At 37.9% G+C, this 20863-nt stretch overlaps 3 protein-coding genes across 3 annotated transcripts; all 3 read left to right on the top strand.

Moving 5' to 3' along the window:
• The first annotated feature begins 2166 nt into the window (after positions 1-2166).
• LOC126604147 (omega-amidase, chloroplastic-like) lies at positions 2167-5398 on the top strand. Its single transcript, XM_050271275.1, has 11 exons — positions 2167-2489; positions 2582-2694; positions 2979-3203; positions 3450-3543; positions 3672-3746; positions 4038-4116; positions 4242-4257; positions 4465-4545; positions 4719-4801; positions 4924-5229; positions 5272-5398. Exons 1-10 carry the CDS (start codon positions 2204-2206, stop codon positions 5000-5002), a joined length of 1131 nt encoding a protein of 376 aa, XP_050127232.1. The 5' UTR covers positions 2167-2203; the 3' UTR covers positions 5003-5229; positions 5272-5398.
• A 59-nt stretch (positions 5399-5457) lies between these two features.
• Positions 5458-8539, top strand: LOC126604146 (omega-amidase, chloroplastic-like). The gene is made up of 10 exons (XM_050271274.1): positions 5458-5600; positions 5695-5811; positions 6074-6298; positions 6532-6625; positions 6753-6827; positions 7121-7199; positions 7324-7339; positions 7549-7629; positions 7887-7969; positions 8097-8539. The coding sequence occupies exons 1-10, from the start codon at positions 5526-5528 to the stop codon at positions 8173-8175; spliced, it is 924 nt and encodes a 307-aa protein (XP_050127231.1). The 5' UTR covers positions 5458-5525; the 3' UTR covers positions 8176-8539.
• Positions 8540-15431: 6892 nt separating this feature from the next.
• On the top strand, positions 15432-17301 carry LOC126601435 (protein BIG GRAIN 1-like A). Its single transcript, XM_050268151.1, has one exon. It carries the CDS (start codon positions 15802-15804, stop codon positions 17158-17160), a length of 1359 nt encoding a protein of 452 aa, XP_050124108.1. The 5' UTR covers positions 15432-15801; the 3' UTR covers positions 17161-17301.
• Positions 17302-20863: the final 3562 nt, after the last annotated feature.

Below are 20863 nucleotides of genomic sequence, written 5' to 3'. Positions count from 1 at the left end.
TGGTGGGAAGGTGAAGTTATCGGTGTTTAGAATGTCATCCCACTCGAGTCCAATGCAGAGGGCCTCGTAAAAGACTGCCATTGGATCTTGCTGCAGAATGTAGCCCTCTAGCTTTCTCTCTAGGAAGTACTGCATCAGAAATTGCTTCACCTCCTCTATGCTTTTCTTGCAAAAACTAATTTCCGAAACGAAAAAAATATTTAGTCTTCTGGTTAAACGAATCAAACACTTCGACTTGAGAGGGGACGAAACAAACAGGGTCGAAAAAACTTACTCAAACATTTGATACTGATGATTGTCGGAAGAATTCACATCGAAACTGTAAAGAATTGCATGACTGATCATACCAAACCTTCCATGAATGTCAAGTTTCATGACATGGTTGCCTTTGCACACAAGTTGAAAATAAAAAATCAATACCCTAATCACCACTTAAACCGAATAGTACCCACTAAACCAATACTAATTTACAAGAAAATTGAACGTAAAACTTACCATTTAAGTGTATAATTTCCCTAAGCAGTTGGCAACAACTGCAATTAAATGGAACTGGTGTCGCAGGCCAAACCGAAAGCGGCCTCGGATCACCAAAACCCTGATTCTGCTCATTGTTGTCCCCTCTGGGAGGACTAGAGCCGCTCGATTCTCCGATAAACTGCGAGGGACCGGCTTGCGAATCAAAGTTTCCTACGCCATTACTACACTGATAGAGAAAATCCCATGTCGCTTGATCCAACAAAGGGTCGCTCAAATCTTGGATTCCTTCATCAAAAAGAGGAATTGGTTTAGTAGGGCAAGCAAGTCCCTCATCGAGGATCGGGTGTTCAGAATCGTACAGAAAGTTCACAATATCGGAACACGGGCCGTTATCGTACGGGTCATGGTACGGTACAACAGCCCTGGGATCTGCCATGCATAAAAATTATTATATCTATCTACAAAAGAACTACACAATTCTCCGAAAAATCTTTTTTCTTCGTTTTTTTGTTTGACTTTTACAAGTTTCGCGTTGACTCAAAGCGAAGTGGAGGGTCTCGAGCACCAAAATTTGGTGCTCGAGAGAAATTGAAACAAGTTTTTTGTTCTTAATTGGAAATGAAAGTTTTGAGAGGGAGCAAAGAAATAGATGACCAAGGCGCGAGTGACAGTTAATTACCGTTTGGACAAGAGTCGGTTGGGATTTTTGAAAGGTGTTGAGGATGCGATCCTGTGCTATGCGTTCATTTGTAACGATAATATTCCTTTGTTCTAAAGGGGTTTCCAGTGCAAGTGTGCAACCCGTGAGATCACACGGTTACCATTTTACTATGATTTATTTTTTTTATTTTACTAATATTTGACTTTTTTGTTGTTGTTGAAACTAATATTTGACCCTAATTACTCTTTTAGTATGTAAGAGATAGTATGCAACGAAGAATTAAAGGAGAGATGATAACGCACATCTGAGTTTGTTTGTTAAAGTGATGTGTCCATCACGTATGAATCCGAATTTGTATTTTCTTATCACGTATATCACATAAATTTTATTATGTTGTCTAAGAAGATAAGTAATCAATGAATAAAATCGACATTCTCTTAATCAATGAGAGAAGGAAATTTAGATGTTGAATTCAACATTGTAAGATATATATCACTAACACTAGAACAAAATTAATTAGTTATTAACTTTGACAAATAAATGTTTGATGTGAGATTTCTTCATTCGAATTGAGAAAATAGTAAATTAAGGGTTTCAATTTACATTTTGAAATAGATCTAGATGTTCTTTAATTTATCCTCGCATTACACTGTTGGTTCTTTTATATAGAAAATAGACAAATTTGACGCAAAGAAGGAACGATGCAACACGAAGTTAAGTTGGGGACCAAAATGCAAAATTTCGAAGAATATATGAACAAAATTAGTCACAAAGAAGGGTGAAAAGGGAAGGAAAAACTTTTTAACGACCCCATCCCGAAAGCCAAAAAAATCAGACAAGGATTGTCAGCCCTCCTTGTTCTCGTGCCATCCCATGCCCTCATGTTTGTGTGATCACAGTTAAGTCACGTTAATATTTTATATTACTATTTATTTTTGTTTTATTATCTCTATAAAATATTAACGTGACTTAAACCTAACCGTGATCCCACAAAACAAGAGGAGGTAGACAATCCTTGTCCAAAAAAATCAAAGTCCACGTAGAAATTTGGAGCGTTGAGAGAAAATGAAAGCAGCACTATCGACACTAATCGGCTCCAAGAATCTCACTCCTCACTCCTCTCTCTGCCGCTCCGTTTGCCTCCACCCAAAGCCTCTCTCTCCTCCGCCGGCTTTCCTCTCTCCAATCGCACCCTCCAAAGCCATCGCCACCAACATCCGCATCGGTCTCAGCGGCAAGTCCCGGACCCGCTCTGTCAATTTCTCGTCGGTGATGGCGTCGGCTTACAAGCCCGAAGAAGCCAGGGTCCCGCCTGATCTTCCCCTGCCCACTCCTCCCGTCACCAAGGCAAGCTGTCTCTTTAATCTCTCTGCGTGTATATGGTGATTTTGTTGTGAATTTTTAGAGCTTTGAGGTTGAATTTGAATTGGTTTTCTTGTGCAGTTTTTGCGCTGTGCCAATTGTCGGTGACGCCGGATAAGGAGAGGAACATTTCCCACGCTCGGAAAGCCATCGAAGACGCCGCCGCAAAGGGTGCCCAGCTTGTCGTCCTCCCTGTGAGTTTTGCAGTTTTACTCACTCTGTTTGTTTATTTGGACATTCATATTAGTACGCCGATTAAGCTTGCTGCTTCAAGTTAAATATGGATTATTACTTTTTGGGCTCCTATTGTTTGTTTTAGTGTAGCAATATATGTTCGGAAATTTGGAAACTGTATTTTAGATATCAATAAGAATAGTGTAAGTAACTGAAAGGTTAGTGCTTTATTGGGTTTGTTCACTTTTACCTGCTAAGGATATATTTACCATCAAAGTGGTGTGTTTGATACTCTGTGTGTCAGGAAATTTGGAATGGTCCGTATTCAAATGACAGCTTTCCGGTGTATGCTGAGGACATTGATGCGGGTGGCGATGCATCTCCTTCAACAGCCATGCTGTCTGAAGTTGCTCAACGTCTGAAGATCACCATTGTTGGTGGATCTGTAGCGGAGCGTTCTGGGGATCGGTTGTACAATACTTCCTGTGTCTTTAACACCGATGGAAAGCTGTTAGCTAAACACAGGAAGGTAATGCTCTAAGCTTTAACATGAAGGGGGCACTTACAATATAAAGTTCAAAGTCTTGTTATGCAAGATAGTTTTTTGGGTATGGTTATATATCTATATGAAGGACCGTTCTTTCCATTTGCTTTAGAAATGTAGAGACTTGGTGTTTTGACCATATAATGATTACCTTTCAATGGAAATTATGTGTCTTCGTCTTTGTTTCTTACTGACTGTTTTAGTAACAAAGATCATGGCATATGGTCATAGATACACCTATTTGATATCGACATCCCGGGGAAGATTACCTTCATTGAATCAAAGACTCTCACAGCAGGGCAGACTCCTACCATTGTGGATACAGGTTTGATGCATTCTTTGCAGTAGTTTTGTTCATTGGTTCTCTCCTTTACACGAACACTTATTCCTTTGGTGAAAGAAGTTATTTCATTCATTACTGATGGGATGGTAACCATCAATTGGTTTTTGCAGAAGTTGGGCGTATTGGCATAGGTATCTGTTATGACATTAGGTTTCAGGAACTAGCAATGATTTATGCAGCAAGAGGTTAGCCCTTTTTTTCTTTCCATGGACATGAAATTTGTTTCCACTTTCTGGGCATTGGTAAACTGATAAAATTACGGGCTTTTCTTTCTGTAGTCAGCGCACCTAATCCTTTGAGATTTGATAAATTCAAATTCATGAAATCTGCATCTGGATTCTTCTTTGCAGTTCAACTAATCTGGTTTTTGTTTAAAAGGAAATGGAATTATTTCTCCTTTGTTTAATCCTTTCCAAGTGAAGGACTTCTGTTGTTGGAAATACCGAATGATAACAGTAATAAGTTGTTGAAGTCAGGTGCTCACTTGATATGCTATCCTGGGGCTTTTAACATGACTACTGGACCGTTGCACTGGGAATTATTGCAGAGGGCAAGGTATTAGTTACATTATTCCCTAATTCATATTTCTTTAGAATAATGTTTCTGCGTTATGTTAAATCGATATGTAGTTTTCTATGTAGTCATTCTCACTGAGATTTTCCTTGCTATATCTTGTGCAGGGCTACAGATAACCAGGTGCGGTAACATATGTCCTATATGAGATGCACATCACGGTTTACATTTGCTAATAAACTTGGAGTTAGTACAATGATAAACAGAACTTTGTGATAGATTACATGACAAGAACCACAGTCAAGTCACTACTTTATGACGATTATGCCTTGATGGTCTTCCATATTAACTCTAACGATTTCCCATGGGTGATTTTCTGTGGGTTGTCAGCTATATGTAGCAACTTGTTCCCCTGCTCGAGATGCTGGAGCCGGTTATGTGGCATGGGGCCACTCAACCCTTGTTGGACCAGTAAGTGGATACATATTTTTAGCTTCATGATGCATGCTTACCCCTTTCTACTTTTTAGTAACAGAACAAGTGTCTGGGTCTGCATTTTCGTGCTTGTTTAAGTTTTTTTAGATGGCAAGTTATTTGTAGGTGAATCTTTTTATGAATCTGACTAAAAGAATTAAATGTGGTAGTTTGGAGAAGTAATGGCGACGACAGAACATGAAGAGTCAATAATCATAGCAGAGATTGATTATTCAGTGATTGAGCTTAGAAGGTGATGTGGTTTCCAACCTGTAGTCTTCTTTTTCATATGCAAGAGTATATGGAATACCGATGAAATAGTTTCGTTACTTTACAATTAAAGTGGTTAAAATAAGTTTGTTATGAATTATTCAGGACAAACCTCCCCTTACTGAAGCAAAGACGAGGCGATCTTTACCGGTTGGTAGATGTTGAGAGGTTAAATTCTCAATGATTACGTACGGGTAGAAGATTCCTATTGTGCCTCAAGGAAGGAGAGTGTCAAAGACCGCATTTCTTAATAGAAAGAATGCGTCTGTATCTATAAATAATGAGAGCTTGTTATTACTTATCGAAAACTCGAATTATTGTGTCTGTATCTAGTAACAAGGGGCGCTCTTGATTTGATAAGCTCCGGTCTGCAATGTAGAAGTAAAGGATAGTTGATCATGCATATCTGAGGTTGTTTGTTAAAACAGTTGGCCGGTCCCGTCTGAATTCGAGTTTGTGTTTCATTTTTACGTATGACATGAGTAATTTTGAATATTATATTGTCAAATAAGTGATCGGTTAATAAGATCGACATTCTTTTAATCAATGGGACAAGGAAATTTACATCTTGAATTCAAAATTTTGCATCGGTCTCTCTCCTCCGCCTACTGACCTCTCTCCAATCGCACCATCCAAAGCCATCACCACCAGCATCCGCATCGGTCGCAGCGCAGTCCCTGATCCGCTCTGCAAATTTCTTGTCGGTGATGGCGTCGGCTTACAAGCCCGGGGAAGCCAGGGCCCCGCCTGCTCTTCCCCTGCCCGCTCCTCCCGTCACCAAGGCAAGCTATCTCTTTAATCTCTGTGTGTGTCTGGTCATTTTGTTGTGAATTTTTAGAGTTTTGAGGTTGAATTTGAATTGGGTTTTTTGTGCAGTTCAAGATTGCGCTGTGCCAATTGTCGGTGACGCCGGATAAGGAGAGGAACATTGCCCACTCTCGGAAAGCCATCGAGGACGCCGCCGCAAAGGGTGCCCAACTTGTTCTCCTCCCTGTGAGTTTTACTCATTCTGTTTGTTTTTTGGAAATTTGGAAACTGTAATTTTCAGCTGATCGAGTTTTAGATGCCCATAAGAATAGTGTAAGTAACTGAAAGGTTGGTGTTTTGTTGGGTTTGTAACTTTTACCCGGGCCGGCGGGGAGGAGAGTATCAGAACAATTTTATGTTGTATAAGACCAGATGGCTAATAAACTCAACTTTTAATAATTGTTAAGATTTTTTGGCTTTAAGTTGTGTTTGATGCTTTGTATCTCAGGAAATTTGGAATGGTCCGTATTCAAATGACAGTTTTCCTGTTTATGCTGAGGACATTGATGCGGGTGGCGATGCATCTCCTTCAACAGCCATGCTGTCTGAAGTTGCTCAACGTCTTAAGATCACCATTGTTGGTGGATCTATAGTGGAGCGTTCTGGGGATCGGTTGTACAATACTTCCTGTGTCTTTGGCACCAATGGAAAGCTGTTAGCTAAGCACAGGAAGGTAATGCTCTAAGCTTTACATGAAGGTGGCACTTGTAATATCAAGTTCAATTCTTGTTATGCATGATATTGATTCTGTGTGGTTATATGTCTACATGAAAAATTGCTTTTTCCATTTTAGAAGAGACTTGATGTTTTGAACATATAATGAGCACCTTTCAAGGGAAATTATGTGTCTTGGTCTTTGTTTCTTACTGACTGTTTAGTAACGAAGATCATGGCATATGGTCACAGATGCAGCTATTTGATATCAATGTCCCGGGGAAGATTACCTTCACTGAATCAAAGACTCTCACAGCAGGGCTGACTCCTACCGTTGTGGATACAGGTTTGATTCATTCTTTGCAGTAGTTTTGTTCATTGGTTCGTCCTTTATACAAACACTTATTCCTTTGGTGAAAGAACTTCTTTCACTCATTATTGATGGGACAGTAACCATCAATCGGGTTTTGCAGAAGTTGGGCGTATTGGCATAGGTATCTGTTATGACATTAATTTTGAGGAAATAGCAATGATTTATGGAGCAAGAGGTTAGCCGTTTCTTTTTCTTTCCATGGAAGTGAAACTAGTTTCCATTTTCTGGGCGTTGCTAAACTAATAAAATTAAGGGCTTTTCTTTCGGTAGTCAGCACACCTAATCCTTTGAGATTTAATAAATTCAAACCCATGAAATCTGCCACTGGATTCTTCCTTGAAGTTCAACCAATCTGCTTTTTATTAAAAAGGAAATGGAATTATTTCTCCTTTGTTTAATCCTTTCCAAGTGAAGGACTTCTGATGTTGGAAATACCGAAGGATAACAGTAATAAGTTGTTTACATAAGGTGCTCACTTGATATGCTATCCTGGGGCTTTTAACATGACTACTGGACCGTTGCACTGGGAACTGTTGCAGAGGGCAAGGTATTAGTTACATATTCCCTAATTCATATTCCTTTAGAATAATTTATCTGTGATATGTTAAATCAGTTTGTAGTTTTTTATGTAGTCATTCTCACTGAGATTTGCCTTGCTATATCTTGTGCAGGGCTACAGATAACCAGGTGCGGTAACATATGTCCTATATGAGATGCACATCACGGTTTACGTTTGCTAATAAACTTGGAGTTAGTACAATGATAGAAACAGAACTTTGTGATAGATTACATAACAAGAACCACAGTCAAGTCGCTACTTTATGGCAATTATGCCTTGATGCTCCTCCATATTAACTCTAACGATTTCCCATGGGTGATTTTCTGTGGGTTGTCAGCTATATGTAGCAACTTGTTCCCCTGCTCGAGATGCTGGAGCCGGTTATGTGGCCTGGGGCCACTCCACCCTTGTTGGACCAGTAAGTGGATACGTATTTTTAGCTTTATGATGCATGCTTACATTTGATCCTTGCTAGAGCCATACACCGGAAATTTGATCCATACTACATTGTATTTTTAGCTTCATGATGCATGCTTACTTACCCCTTTCTACTTTTTAGTAATAGAACTAGTGTCTGGGTCTGCATTTTCGTCCTTGTTTAAGTTTTTTGGATGGCAAGTTATTTGTAGGTGAATCTTTTTATGAATCTGACTAAAAAAAAATTAAATGTGGTAGTTTGGAGAAGTACTGGCGACGACAGAACATGAAGAGGCAATAATCATAGCAGAGATTGATTATTCAATTATTGAGCTTAGAAGGTGATGTGTTTCCAACCTACAGTCTTCTTTTTCTTTGCAAGAATGTTTATAGAATACCGCCGGTGAGGATAGTCTTCGTTACCTTACAATTAAAGTAGTTAAAATAAGTTTGTTTTGAATTATTCAGGACAAACCTCCCCTTACTGAAGCAAAGACGAGGCGATCTTTACCGGTTGGTAGATGTTGAGAGGTTAAATTCTCAATGATTACGTTCGGGTAGAAGATTTGTATTGTGCCTCAAGGAAGGAAGAAATAATGAGAGCTAGTGATTATTAATCGAAAACTCGAATTATTGTGTCTGTATTTAGTACCAAGGGGAAGCGAACCCTTAACAACGCACGATGTAAACTCGAATTATAATCCTTCTCCAAGATATTGGGGAGTTGAGAACCAGAGTTGGAAAACTCATGAAGATGTCTGTGGGCAATGCCTAGGATTACAAAAAGTTGGTTGGATTGGACCAAGGCCGATTCGCTCTATGTCCAATGTTGGTCCGACGGATTTCTTCCAACATTGTAAAGAACGCAGTATCGTCCCTCTCGCAATTATACTATATAGCATTTACTGTTATTCTTTGTGTTTAATTGATTGGGAGCAGCCCCTCCATAAAATGGGAGTAAGGCTAGCCGACATTCACTTCTCCCAGACTCTGCGTAAAGCGGGAGCCTTGTGCACTGGGTACGACGACCTTTGTGTTTGATTGAAAGGCAGGAGAGTTGCGACTTTCAGCGACATTGTAAATTGTGATGTCCGGTGAGAATATTGGAAGTAGGAGGACCGTAGGGCCTCTACAAAAGTATTGGCCCCTGGCATTGAATGGCCGGGGACAATTTACAAAAGGTCATAAATAACAATAGGGCCATGAAAATGTAGGGGAATAAGGTGTTCAACTCCGCACGTGAAGATGGAGACCCCAGGAAAGCGACTCCTTTGATTTCTTTTGTAGGAAGTATTTATGCCGACGAGGGTCCTGATGTAAAGCGTTTTTATTGGAAACACGTTATAATTTTTGTTAAGAGTTCAAGTACTTTTTTGTAAAACAATTCCGAGTGTTTCTTATTTGTGGTTGCTTCAACAATTGGAAGGGCTAGGAGCGCTTGTAGTTTCCTTTGAGCGAGAAACTTAAATAATGCGTTTTAGAGAAGCAACTATCAAATGCCTCTTTAAAAAGTATTTGGATCTTGAAATTTCAAAATTTGTCTGATAAAAACCTTATAGCGAAGGGTTAGTAGATCCATCCCTAGTTTGCGCTCAATCACACTTTTTACCGAGCAATATAAAAGTGTTGGTTGACAAATCACTTTTAACTTTTACAGAAGCAGTCTCAAACACATCTTTATATGAAACAGATACATCAAAGTGGTCGTATGCTAAACCCTATACCGTGTCATCATGTGTTTTAATTTTTTTATGTGAGGTTGTATAATTGGTTTGGAACATTGTCATCCTTCCTACTTCCCCGATTCATCTAAGTCCTAGAAAACAGCCAGGCTATACAACGAGCACATGGGTACTGCATCAGCCCTAGTCATCACTCATCCACTCTCTCTCTCCTCAGCCAGACATAAATCTGAGGGAGAATAGAGAAAGAGATAAAGAAACTTGGCTGGTCAGGAAACTCGGAGAGGAAGACAAAACGAAACCCCAGGCAGCAGCAAGGACAGTAAAATATGCTGCCACTGCAAGCTTTGTTGGGAAGGGGGAAAAATAAAGAGCAAAGTTTCTCTCTTTGTTCATTATTCACTTCCTCTTCGGGATCTCCCCTCAACTGCTGCACATCTCTTTCACAATATCAGTGCATGTTTGGCGTGATTGTGATAAAGCCACTTCCAATAATTTACCCAAATTATCACACCAGAAAACAAAACCATACTTGTCCAAAATAATAATAAAGTCGCTTCGTCCTTATTCATGGAAGCACTTCCAAGCAATCGATAATATTGAGTGGAGAGAATCGAACTCGTGAAGCGTAAGTGCACTTAAATACGAGAAGTGCTTTTGTCTCCATATGTAACCACAATTGATCTGCAACGCGTTTCAATACAAAGGCATAACCCTACAATGTGAGATTAATTGTATTATTATTGTAGCGTTAAATCCACTCTTAGAGATAGATAAACTTAACCAAAACTTATTCAACGACCGACTTTGACAATTGCCTACCTAGACGAACACAAAACACTTCGCTCCTTACTTTTGGATCGATGTTAGATTTAGCATATCTGATCAGATCGATAAAGGGCATCTCATCGATCCTACAGCGACCAGAGATGGACACACACACACACACACACACACACATACATACATACATACATACATACATACATACATATATATTCTTGCCCACATCGAAATTAAAATCAAGTTTGTCGTAACACTGTTCATTTACCCTACAAACATGAGGTATTATGAGGGATGTGCCCATGCTTTCTCACGTGGTTCTACGTCTCCAAAGATGCATGTTTGGGTCCCAAAACCCTAATAATGCTTACTGCCAACTTGTATATTACGCTTGCAATTAATTACTCTATTGTCGCAGGCTCACGGCAGACAAAAGCTGGATTCAGAAGCTGCATTACCTGCCTGTCACCGCCTGTGTGTACTATATAGCTGGCCCTGATACCTTGTTTACTACAGTTGATAACATACGTATCAATATGTTAGGTGCTAGCTTGGCTGAGTTGCGCACGCACGAGCTGATCTAAATCACCGGCGCATGCCTAATTCATAGTTTATTAACAATCAAAATTAGCTCATACACACATGCACGACTACTTTATTATTTTCAATCTGTAAATGAACAAACTCTTAAAACAAACGTGTATCCACAATCCTATTACTTAAACTTATAATGCGTACCTAATTAATACTTAATGCTATTTTTTCCAAATCAATATAAATCCGATGCAATTCAATCCTAGTCACCAAACGACAGATTAGGGATTAGGGTAAAACGTTTATCTGCGTCGAGTCTAGTATCATGCATCGATAATTTCATCGTTTCAGAGCTATTGAGAGTGGCACCCATCAAAGATAGAGACTCAAGAGCCTAGACACGTGGCGAGGACAATGGCTTGGGTGAAATAAATATCACTACACCAGCGTGCATGACGTATGCGTGTGAAGAAAGCCAAAGACAAAGTGTGCCCCGTGTTCGCACGTGTAGAAGAGCGTGTCGTATTGGACATATCGAGAGCAAGTACATGGTCCCCCCACACACACCCAATGAGTAGGGTCAGGTCCACACGAGTTACGCGTGATGCTCAAATCTGACCGTCCATTATTCGCGACCGTGTAAATCTGCGTAGGAAAACTGGAACTTCAGTGGCCCCACCAATGGAATCACAGTCCGTACTGCGCTGATTTTAACGCTGCGTTTTGCTCCTCCTCCTAAATAAGGAAAAGGAACAGTAAAACAAGATCAGAAGAAGGTGAAAACAAATGAATGACAATCTTTTTCTAGGTGCCCAACATGCATGCTAACAAAACATACTGTTTGGTTGCTACGTTCATGTTGTAAAACAGCAAATTTGGGAGTGTATTCTGGGTAAACTTTTGCCCTAATACGTAGTACGCAACGTACGTTTATATGTGTCTACGTAGAAATTAAAGTTCGACAATTGAAATATTAATTACATTATATGTGTTACATACCATGTATTATTTAATGAATCGCATCCGCATTCGCAACCAAATCCACATGAACCATTGAGAATGTTAATTAATTTGTATTATTCACCTATATGTCCAACGAGTATATTTTGAATAATTTCAAGAAGATTTAATTGTATGAACTTCTGATTTTATCTTTAATCTAAACTAGTTTTTTATATGAAATACTTGATGAACAGATGGATATCAAAATAAAAAATGTGAACTTTAGTCCGTAGGTTTCCAACTCAACTGACCTGATTAAGCACTATTACCTAGTATTATTTCTTTTCTTACAAGTGAGAAGTCTTTAGTTTTACATTTGTAGATAATAAGTTCAATTTATAAATTATTATAGATGACATATTGTATCTTATAGCCCAAATCTCCCGCCCTATAATATAAATACTTATTTAGAAGTGCTTTTAAAATGACTGAAATCGCTTTTAGCGGAAAAAAAATTTGGATTCCAAAAGCAAACTGCTTCTTGCAAGAAGTATGAAACATGAGTTATATATTTCTTGTAGAAAATACTTTTTCAGATTTCAATTGCATTTGTACTAAAGATTGCTTCCAAAAATATTTTCTCAAAAAACATTTTCAGTATAGATATATAATCTTTACAAGATCCATGACCATCAGATCGTGAAAGTACATAAGATCATTATCTAATTGTTGGGTGGAAGCCACCTTACAATGTATCTTATTATAAACACTAACCCAAATGGCTGGGATACTGCTTGAAACCCGATTAAGAGACCAAATCAAAGGCCTTTCGTTGTCACATCACTTTATATCATACGGTTAGGGTGCATAAAGGGCTATGGATGTTGCAGGCATCATAGCATATGTCTTTGGATGGATGAACATGAACAAACAAAAGTGGCTAAAACATGTGATACTGGCTAGGGTTTGGGGGGCAGATCATTGGTTCCCATGTAATATAATTGGCGGGGTTTGATGGATCTTGATATGTAAGTCCAAAGCTATCCTTTTCATCTTAATTAATGGTTTTGTTTGTTTTATCAACTAGGAAGGAACAAATATAAGTCGTAGCCTAGTTCATATAATTAATGTGGACATGGTTATTTGCTATTGATCATTGTCAATGGATATGGGTAGGGTTTAATCAATTAAATGCACTTCCAATTCCAATATCAGCAATTTTTTAGTGTGATCATCGACCCATCATGTTACGCTCAACTCACTTTTTAAGTTATAACACATATATAAACGTGTGTTTTACTATACCTTCTATTTCGGTCAATCTTCAATATTATAGGCGCATAAAATATGAATTGTTCACCCATCCTATAACATATAAATTAGTAACACAACCTTATGAAATGGAATCAGTTTGAACTTTCAGTAAAAGTCAACCCGTTGAGTTTTTGAACTTCATTAAGGCTCCTCCAGAGAGCCGTTTTCAGCGTGATTAGAAGCTCCCCGATTGAATTTCCATGATTAAGTTTAAAGGCCAATTTTACAGGCTCCTTCAACAAATCAACCGCGCGGTTAAAGGCTAATTTCCATGATTACATTTTATTTCCGGTAATAGAGCTTTACCTCTTTCAAATTCAAAAGGGGTATGTTATCCACACACCTCATTTTACTTCTCACACACCCCTTGATAATTTCTATCCCTTGATCTTCTTCAATTAATCCGATCCAACAGCCGAAAATTAAAAAGATGTGTAAGAAGTAAAATGGGGTGTGGATATCACACCCATTCAAAATATCATAATTAAATAAAAAACCAAAATGGGCCCCTCAACTCTTATAAGAATCACTTGAAGAAAAAAAAAGATTCTGTAATTATTTAGTTATTTCCACAAGCATCTTTTGTTGGTAAATCCATCTGTTTCTCTTTGTTTTCTTATTAACCTCTCTATACTTGCAAACGTTGACGGTTATATAATTTAAAGTACCATATTTGGTAAGCAATTTAATTAACATTTTGGTTCTACCTAAACAGTAATATAATGGTTTATGGGATTTGTTATTACCTTTGTTTAGATTAAAAGGAATCCATAAAAACACGACTAGAAAAAGATGTTATCCCAATCGTTTGAATGTTTTTTGGTCATTGTAATTGCTATGTAGGGGATTAATCACGTTTGTTTCTTGTGCGCTTATTCTTTTCAGATTAAGGGTTTGGTCACTAAAAAAGATGTACTCAATTAGCATCGTGTTATAATTGTATTGCAATCGTGTTTCTCGAATCAATACATTATCAACATTGCTTTTTTTTCAAAAAATGTCACACCTACCTTTGAAAATAACTTGAACTTCCACCAAAAAGATAATAGGTAAAATAATTCAACGACTAAATTTAGTATTTTAAAAAGAAACAAACCCACCAAAATATAAGGTGCAAACAAAAAAAAAGAAAAAAAAAGGGGGAAATATCATATTTTGTAATTGAATTATCTCCTTTTCATCTTATTGGTATACCGTGACTGCTACCTAAAAATTAATCAATTATGCCAGCTCAATCCGAAACCTAAAATATGTAACCGCACACCTTCCTTTTTTCTTTTTTTTTTAAATATAATTAATAAAAAATAGCTTTTCATAAAACATTCCCACGAAATTCCAAAACTTGATTACTATCTCAACCGCTGATGAAATTAATAGTTTTAAATGGAATATTACCAACAAAAATATTGGATTATATTCATCTACCAAACATGATCACAATAATAAAAATTTAAATTGCCCTCATTCAATAAAAACTAGTCTCTCCGCATGCACTCATGTACGTGCGAGACACATTTTTGCATCACGGACGCTACTTCCCCTAAAAGTGTATTGTGCTAGTTTTTTCCGATTGTGTCACAATATATTTTTAATGTACTGTACAAAGAGAAACTTTTACTTTATCATGCATTTCAATTAAATAATTCAATTAACTTAGCTTATTTATTCACTCTCAATCAACTAGAGAAATTTCAATGTTCAATTTCGAAATAGGTACTTCTTGTGTCATAAAATAAGAAAGACATAAAAAATATATCATTTTCTCCGCTTGTTTAAATACCTTATACTTAAAAAAATATCCTTCCAATCATCTGCCCTTGAAGGCCCCAGCTTCAAAAAAGCGTTTTAACTTTTTTATTTTATTTAAAAACATAGGGTTGAGAAAACGAAATGCCACACTAATATTGTGAATTAGAAGCATTTATCTTCATGTATAAGTAATAGTTTGTAATTCGACTCGACATGTTGTACTTTAAATTCTCGTCCTTTTTAGTCTTTAGTGTAAAAATATAATTGTATTATTAATAAAAGATTTGCATCAATCCACAGATTACCTACGAACAAAAACTTTACCTCATTCTAGAAAAAATGGAATTTTAACAAAAAATTACATTTTTATTTTTTTTATATACTATTCACTACACCTTTATTTATCATTTTACATTAAAACTAAAGTTTTTTATTTTTTACTTTTCGTTAATTTTTCTTAAAATAAAATGCAAAAAATAAAAATCTTTACCTCACAACAAGACGTGGGCCCGCCAATTATTACTAGGGTTTACGGCAATTGTCGTTTACAAATGCTTTGTCTGCTTGTCCTCCTCCAAACACGATCAACGGCTTCAAATTCGAACTGGAAGGTTGAGCCATCAAAGGGTCAGACCGCCATTTCCTCGTCAAAGGAAGGGGCAATTTAGTCACATCAAAAGGCAAATTTCAAGCCACGTCATCCGATGCCAATCTGGCATTGGCTCCAGTTGGGGTGGACATGCACGCGCGTGTCGAGCTTTATATAACCCTCGTCTCTCTTCCCCTGTTCCTCACTCCATCTCCAAGGCGTGCCACTTCGCTCTCATTGCCTCTCTCTCTCTCTCTCTCTCTCTCTCTAAACAACAAGGCAAGCATCAATTGCTTTATTTGTTCATGCGTCCTTCTCTTCATTCCCAAAAATTCTACCACTTTTTGTAATGTCATGAGCAACGATTAGGCGAGCAGAACTACACATTAAGATTGAGTCGTCAAATTACCAATTAGGTCGCTTGGCTCAAACATTGCCCATCCTCTCTCTCCCTTATTTTCAATTCCACTGCAGCTTTTGATTCTCTCCCAGCCGACACAAAAAAGTCACCAAAGCTACAGTTCTGTAGCTAAAAACCTCAAATTATACATTTTTCTAGCCTATTTCTCAACAAACAAAAATGTCAAGGTGGGAAAATACGCCGAGGGAAGATAGATACAGGCACGAAAAGAAAAATCCTTCTTTCTCATCCTCTCTTCTCGACAAAATTTACCGTTCGATTGACGAGGGATCGCCGAGAAACCGCGAGGACTCGATGTTTTACAACGAAACAATGCCGAAGAAACAAAGCAAAAGCGGTGCGAAAAGCGGCAGAGCAGTGGAAGAAGAAGAGATGGCCAGCCTCCGCCGAGCTTGTTTGATCGAGAAATGGATGGAGAAGAAGGTTGGCCAGAAGGTTGGTGGCCAAAGAAGACAGCATTTGGGTGAATTGGACCGAAAATTAGACCGTGATCTCGATGCTATGTTTTTCAGCTCCACCTCTAGCTCCTCTGATTCGAGCTCCGGTGGGCTCTCCTCCTCGGATGCGGATTCTATGTTCGGGTCTAAGTCGAGGTCCTCGTATTTCGCACCGCCACGGCCAAAACCGGTTCGCACCAGCGTCTCGACCCAGTCGGTGAAATCAGAGGAAAAAACAGTGAGAAAACAGAGGACTCTGTTTTATGAACAGACGGAAGTGCACATGTTCGATGACTACCACTACAGTTGTGCATCGGATCCGACTCCGAAGCTCGATGAAGGTATGATTAAGTCGAAATCGAGGGCATTGAAGATTTACAGCAACCTAAAGAAAGTGAAACAGCCTCTTTCGCCAGGCGGTCGCGTTGCGAATTTCCTCAATTCGATCTTCACTGCAGGGCAGACCAAGAAAACAAAGAGCACTTCATCAATTGGAGGGTATGAGGAAGCGGTTGCGGAGAGGAAACTGAAATCAGGGCAAGACTCGACATGTTCTTCGGCCTCTTCGTTCTCGAGATCATGTTTGAGTAAGAACTCACCATCTACAAGAGAAAAACTGCGAAATGGGGTTAAAAGATCGGTTCATTTCTGCCCGGTGAGTGTGATCGTCGACGAAGATTGCAGGCCTTGTGGACACAAATGCTTGTACGAAGGGGAGGATCAAACCCTAATGCCGGTCACTGTTCCGACCGCATGGAAAATTGGTCGATCGCCAGCGAGAAAAGCGGAGGAGGAGCTTAAGCTTCGAGTGTTGGAGAAAAGCAGAAGAGTTGAGGAAGCGGCCAGAGAGATTTTGAGAGACTGCCGTCGGAACCAAGTAAAGAATGAATTAGTGAGCAGAGATTGTCGTGACGGTGATGAAGGTGATGACGATGATGCTGCTAGTTGTTCGAGTTCGGATCTTTTCGAGCTTGATCACCTTTCGGTGATCGGGAAAGAAAGGTACCTTGAAGAGCTTCCGGTGTACGAAACCACACACGTTCGTACAAATCGCGCCATTGCTAATGGCTTAATAATGTAGTTAACAATGTAGGGTTTTTTTTTTTTCTTTTCTCTTCCAAGTTTCATTACAGCAAATACAAGTATAGAACTAGATTTGTTCTTGGTTTTCTCTCTTTGTTTTACTAATTAATCGAATTGGTTTTACGAGGGGAAATAAAAACGTGACTCTTCATAAAACAGGACTAAATGATATTATAAGTTATTCTAATTTATGAGATAAATGATTGATCTCGAGTAAAATAAAGCAGAGACATTATCTTTGCTAACTGAACTAACCCACTTCTAAGCGATTATTTCTCATTCAACTCGGCAAATTTTAATGAGTGACACCTCTTGCACCTTATTTGTTTTTGTGTTGGGAAAAAGAAAGTTTGAAAGAATAAGAAGGTGGCAATCTGCGGGATGTAAAAAAGAGAAAAAGTGAGGGAACAGAGAGTTTGATTTTTCTGAAAAGAAAGAGAGGTGGGAATGGGGATTCGCAACCTTATGGATCATGATCAAACACTCAGATGGAGACTGACAGACAGCTTGATAGGAACGGGAAAAAAAGGTCGTAGAAGAAAGAAAAAGAGCAAGAGAAAAATGAAAAGATTCTATGATGCTGATCACAAGCAAGCGACAAAGCAAGAAACTGAGAAATGATTTGAAATAAATAGTCCCGCTCTCTTGATCATCTGGTGATTAATGATACATAGTCATTTACCGTTGATTTTGACATCAAGATTTGGGTTTAAAACAATAAAATTACGTACATATATTCTCTACAATTGATATCTAATCTAATTGTCATATATTATTCAATCACTAAGTGATCGCCGAAGAACATTTACGATGAAATGAGATGAAATTTATGAAGAAAAAAAAAGATGGGGGTGTGATGGCAAAGGCAAAGGCAGATCTTCGCCCATGGGAATAGAGAAAGTGAAGTCCTAAAGCATTTGCTTTTGCTTCTTCTTTCTCTCTCTCTCTCTCTCTTTCTCTGGAATTGGATTTTTGTAAATATATTTTGGATTTTGGGGAAATTGGCACCCTGGTTACTTGAACGTAGCGTTAGCATCCCCATCTCATCATCCCCTACTCGGGTCTTTGGGTTCATGGATTCTCCATCTCTTCAAATTCCAACTGTTCTTTTTCACTTTCCTAACGAAACACGTACGTGAACTATGGTTACATAATACACTTATACATGAATAATGCTAGAGAGACTAAATTTTTAAATGATATGTCATCAATAGGAAATAAGTATGTTAATCAATACTTAAGTAATAATTCAATCACTAACATCTACATCATTTGGTTTAAAAATTCAGTCTTCCTAGCATTACCCTTTATACATATATGCTTTGCAAGTGCAGCCGCCAAGTGGCAATCATCAATACGTACATATAATTATATATTTTTTATTTATTATATGTCACAATATGTTGTGAAGAAGTGCCATGCCAATGCAGGTCGCTACATTTTTGTTATTATATCAAGTAGTGAAAAAATGAGGGGACACGAGGACGAGTTGTGGGACTGATGATTTGCTGTGGCGACTAAGAAATTAACTGATCGAGCACGATCAAATTGAAAGATGCTTAATAATTGCTTATTATTAATATACAAGATTAGTGGTACGTGATGAGCATGCAGATTCAACTCTGGGTCTCAAAGTCTTGATGCCAAGAATTGAAATATATATCTCTCTAAGTCAAAATTAGCATCATCATATGATTAACTAACTTAAAAACAAGGCTGACTAAACTTTATTCATTGAAATTTTCTATTTAAATATCTTTTCTAGAAAAATTATTCCAATTTGAAGACTATGTTCATTCATATAAATCAAAGAAATTGACCGTCAACACTTGTTATCATAATCATTTTGTTAGACACATATAAATGTCTAAAAGGTCTCGAACTTCAAGATGATATTTGAATAATGATAAAGAGAATGAATGATTCGATTATTCTTATTGTAGGTAGAAATAATGCAGCATTAACTTTTAGGGAATGATTAGACTTTCCACCTTTTCGGAAATAAGGGAAGTATTGTTCTTCAAGGAGTCAGATACAGAACTTCAGGGCTCCAAGGGTTGAAATGTATCAGTAAATTATTAAACAATTTGATTAAAATGTTGATGAATGAATTCAATTTTGGTTATTTTAGGGTAATTTCCGTACAGTGGGTGAGGTGGTGGGGAGTTGCTGGCAATAATTAGAAGAGTAATGTGGGTGGTGTGTGGAGGAAGCAGGAGAGAAATCGTTTACCACTTTTGGACCATCCTCAGTTTCTAGCTTCTAGGTTTTACAAATCACTAATCATTGTCGTAATTCATAACTCCAAGTACAATATTTTTAAATCATGACCGCATTTACTGTTATCAACGACATATTTGAACTCAGTATCTCCGTCAACAAAATAAAAATACAGGCATTTTTGGATGAAAATTGATGATGTGCAGTATAAACAATGTTTTAAAATCAACAACTATCGTCCCTTAGATTTGAGCTCAGGATTTTCTCAAACATAGTACAAACTGAGTAGTGTAAATCAAACGAGGATGTTCAAATACGAACTATATGTTGAATAATTATGCAAGTTGTTGTGTTATCCTTTTCTTTATATTTTAATATGCACCTTTCTTCTTCACCAACAAAAATGGATCTCAGTAGTAGTTGTATTGCTCAATTCAAAAACTGTGCTTCCTTAATTTCTTTGCTGCTTTCTGCATAATTTTTATGGCATCTTAAGTTGCAGATGAAGTTCACTAGTCAAATCAAGTCTGCAAAACTCTACCCTATAAATATACACAGTAATTTAACATTCTCAAGTTAAATAAAGTTGTCGATCATGGGAAAAAAAAGGAATCAAGTTCCACCTTCCATTTACAAATACGTACGTTGAACTTTATAAGACGTTCTATATCGTAAATACATTGTTCTTACTGTTGCTCTATCCCTAATTGTGTAGTTTAACTTCTATCCAACATGCATGCTTTCTTTTTCTTCTAATCAAACTGTGAAATATATTGAACAAACCCGCGTGGAAGTGGGGAAAAGGGCGCCAGACTGACAGGCTGAGCCCTGCGCCCTGAGGCAGGGCCAGCTCCTCTCAACAAGTTACGATCGTTGAATGGTCCACAGTCTCCTCCTCCTCGGTCTTCACTAGATTAGGTTCCACTACTTTTATTTTTTGGCTATTCGGGTGGTGAAAGAGTAAAAGACAAAGTCACAAAAGCTAATGAGTGATTGTCGATCCCGAGGTGAAAATTCCACAATCTTAATTGTTTGTTAGCACCACTGTCCTCTCCTTTCTTCTACAAAAGTCATGATCTGTGACCTAAGAGTTGAAGTTCTTGCAGGACCACTTACTTGTAATAACAGTAGTTAGGGTTTTCAAGATTCATATTCCTCTCTATCCATCCCCATATACTTGCATACATTTAAACATAGAGCAATGACAATCTAATTACCTATTCATTAATTGGACACTTCATCGATTCAAATTGTCGAAGGGTATCCCTAGCGTCAATTTGAGCAGTACAATGTTAGCTCAAATATTGATATATAATTGCAAGATAGATCTCACTCGGATCAATCATAACCTAAATTCTCAATGAATGATGAGATATTGTTGTGTCTAAAAAGCGACTGACGCTAGCACAACTCTTTATCTCGAATCAATCTCTCTGTCTTCACAATACTTTTGTGGTAATATTGTAAATTTTTTGTGCTTC

The sequence above is a fragment of the Malus sylvestris genome, chromosome 15 (assembly GCF_916048215.2).
Source record: "Malus sylvestris chromosome 15, drMalSylv7.2, whole genome shotgun sequence".
Lineage (NCBI taxonomy): Eukaryota > Viridiplantae > Streptophyta > Magnoliopsida > Rosales > Rosaceae > Malus > Malus sylvestris.
Note: the sequence above shows the minus strand (reverse complement) of the source record. Positions and strands in the feature narration are given on the sequence as shown.

Excerpts from the sequence above, each read along its gene's own strand:
- LOC126601435 (XM_050268151.1), top strand. The coding sequence starts at position 15,802 with ATGTCAAGGTGGGAAAATACGCCGAGGGAAGATAGATACAGGCACGAA.
- LOC126604146 (XM_050271274.1), top strand. The coding sequence starts at position 5,526 with ATGGCGTCGGCTTACAAGCCCGGGGAAGCCAGGGCCCCGCCTGCTCTT. Across the intron at positions 5,812-6,073 it reads CCCAACTTGTTCTCCTCCCT|GAAATTTGGAATGGTCCGTA; the intron begins GTGAGTTTTACT and ends TTTGTATCTCAG. Across the intron at positions 6,828-7,120 it reads AATGATTTATGGAGCAAGAG|GTGCTCACTTGATATGCTAT; the intron begins GTTAGCCGTTTC and ends TGTTTACATAAG.
- LOC126604147 (XM_050271275.1), top strand. The coding sequence starts at position 2,204 with ATGAAAGCAGCACTATCGACACTAATCGGCTCCAAGAATCTCACTCCT. Across the intron at positions 3,204-3,449 it reads TGTTAGCTAAACACAGGAAG|ATACACCTATTTGATATCGA; the intron begins GTAATGCTCTAA and ends ATATGGTCATAG. Across the intron at positions 3,544-3,671 it reads TCCTACCATTGTGGATACAG|AAGTTGGGCGTATTGGCATA; the intron begins GTTTGATGCATT and ends TGGTTTTTGCAG.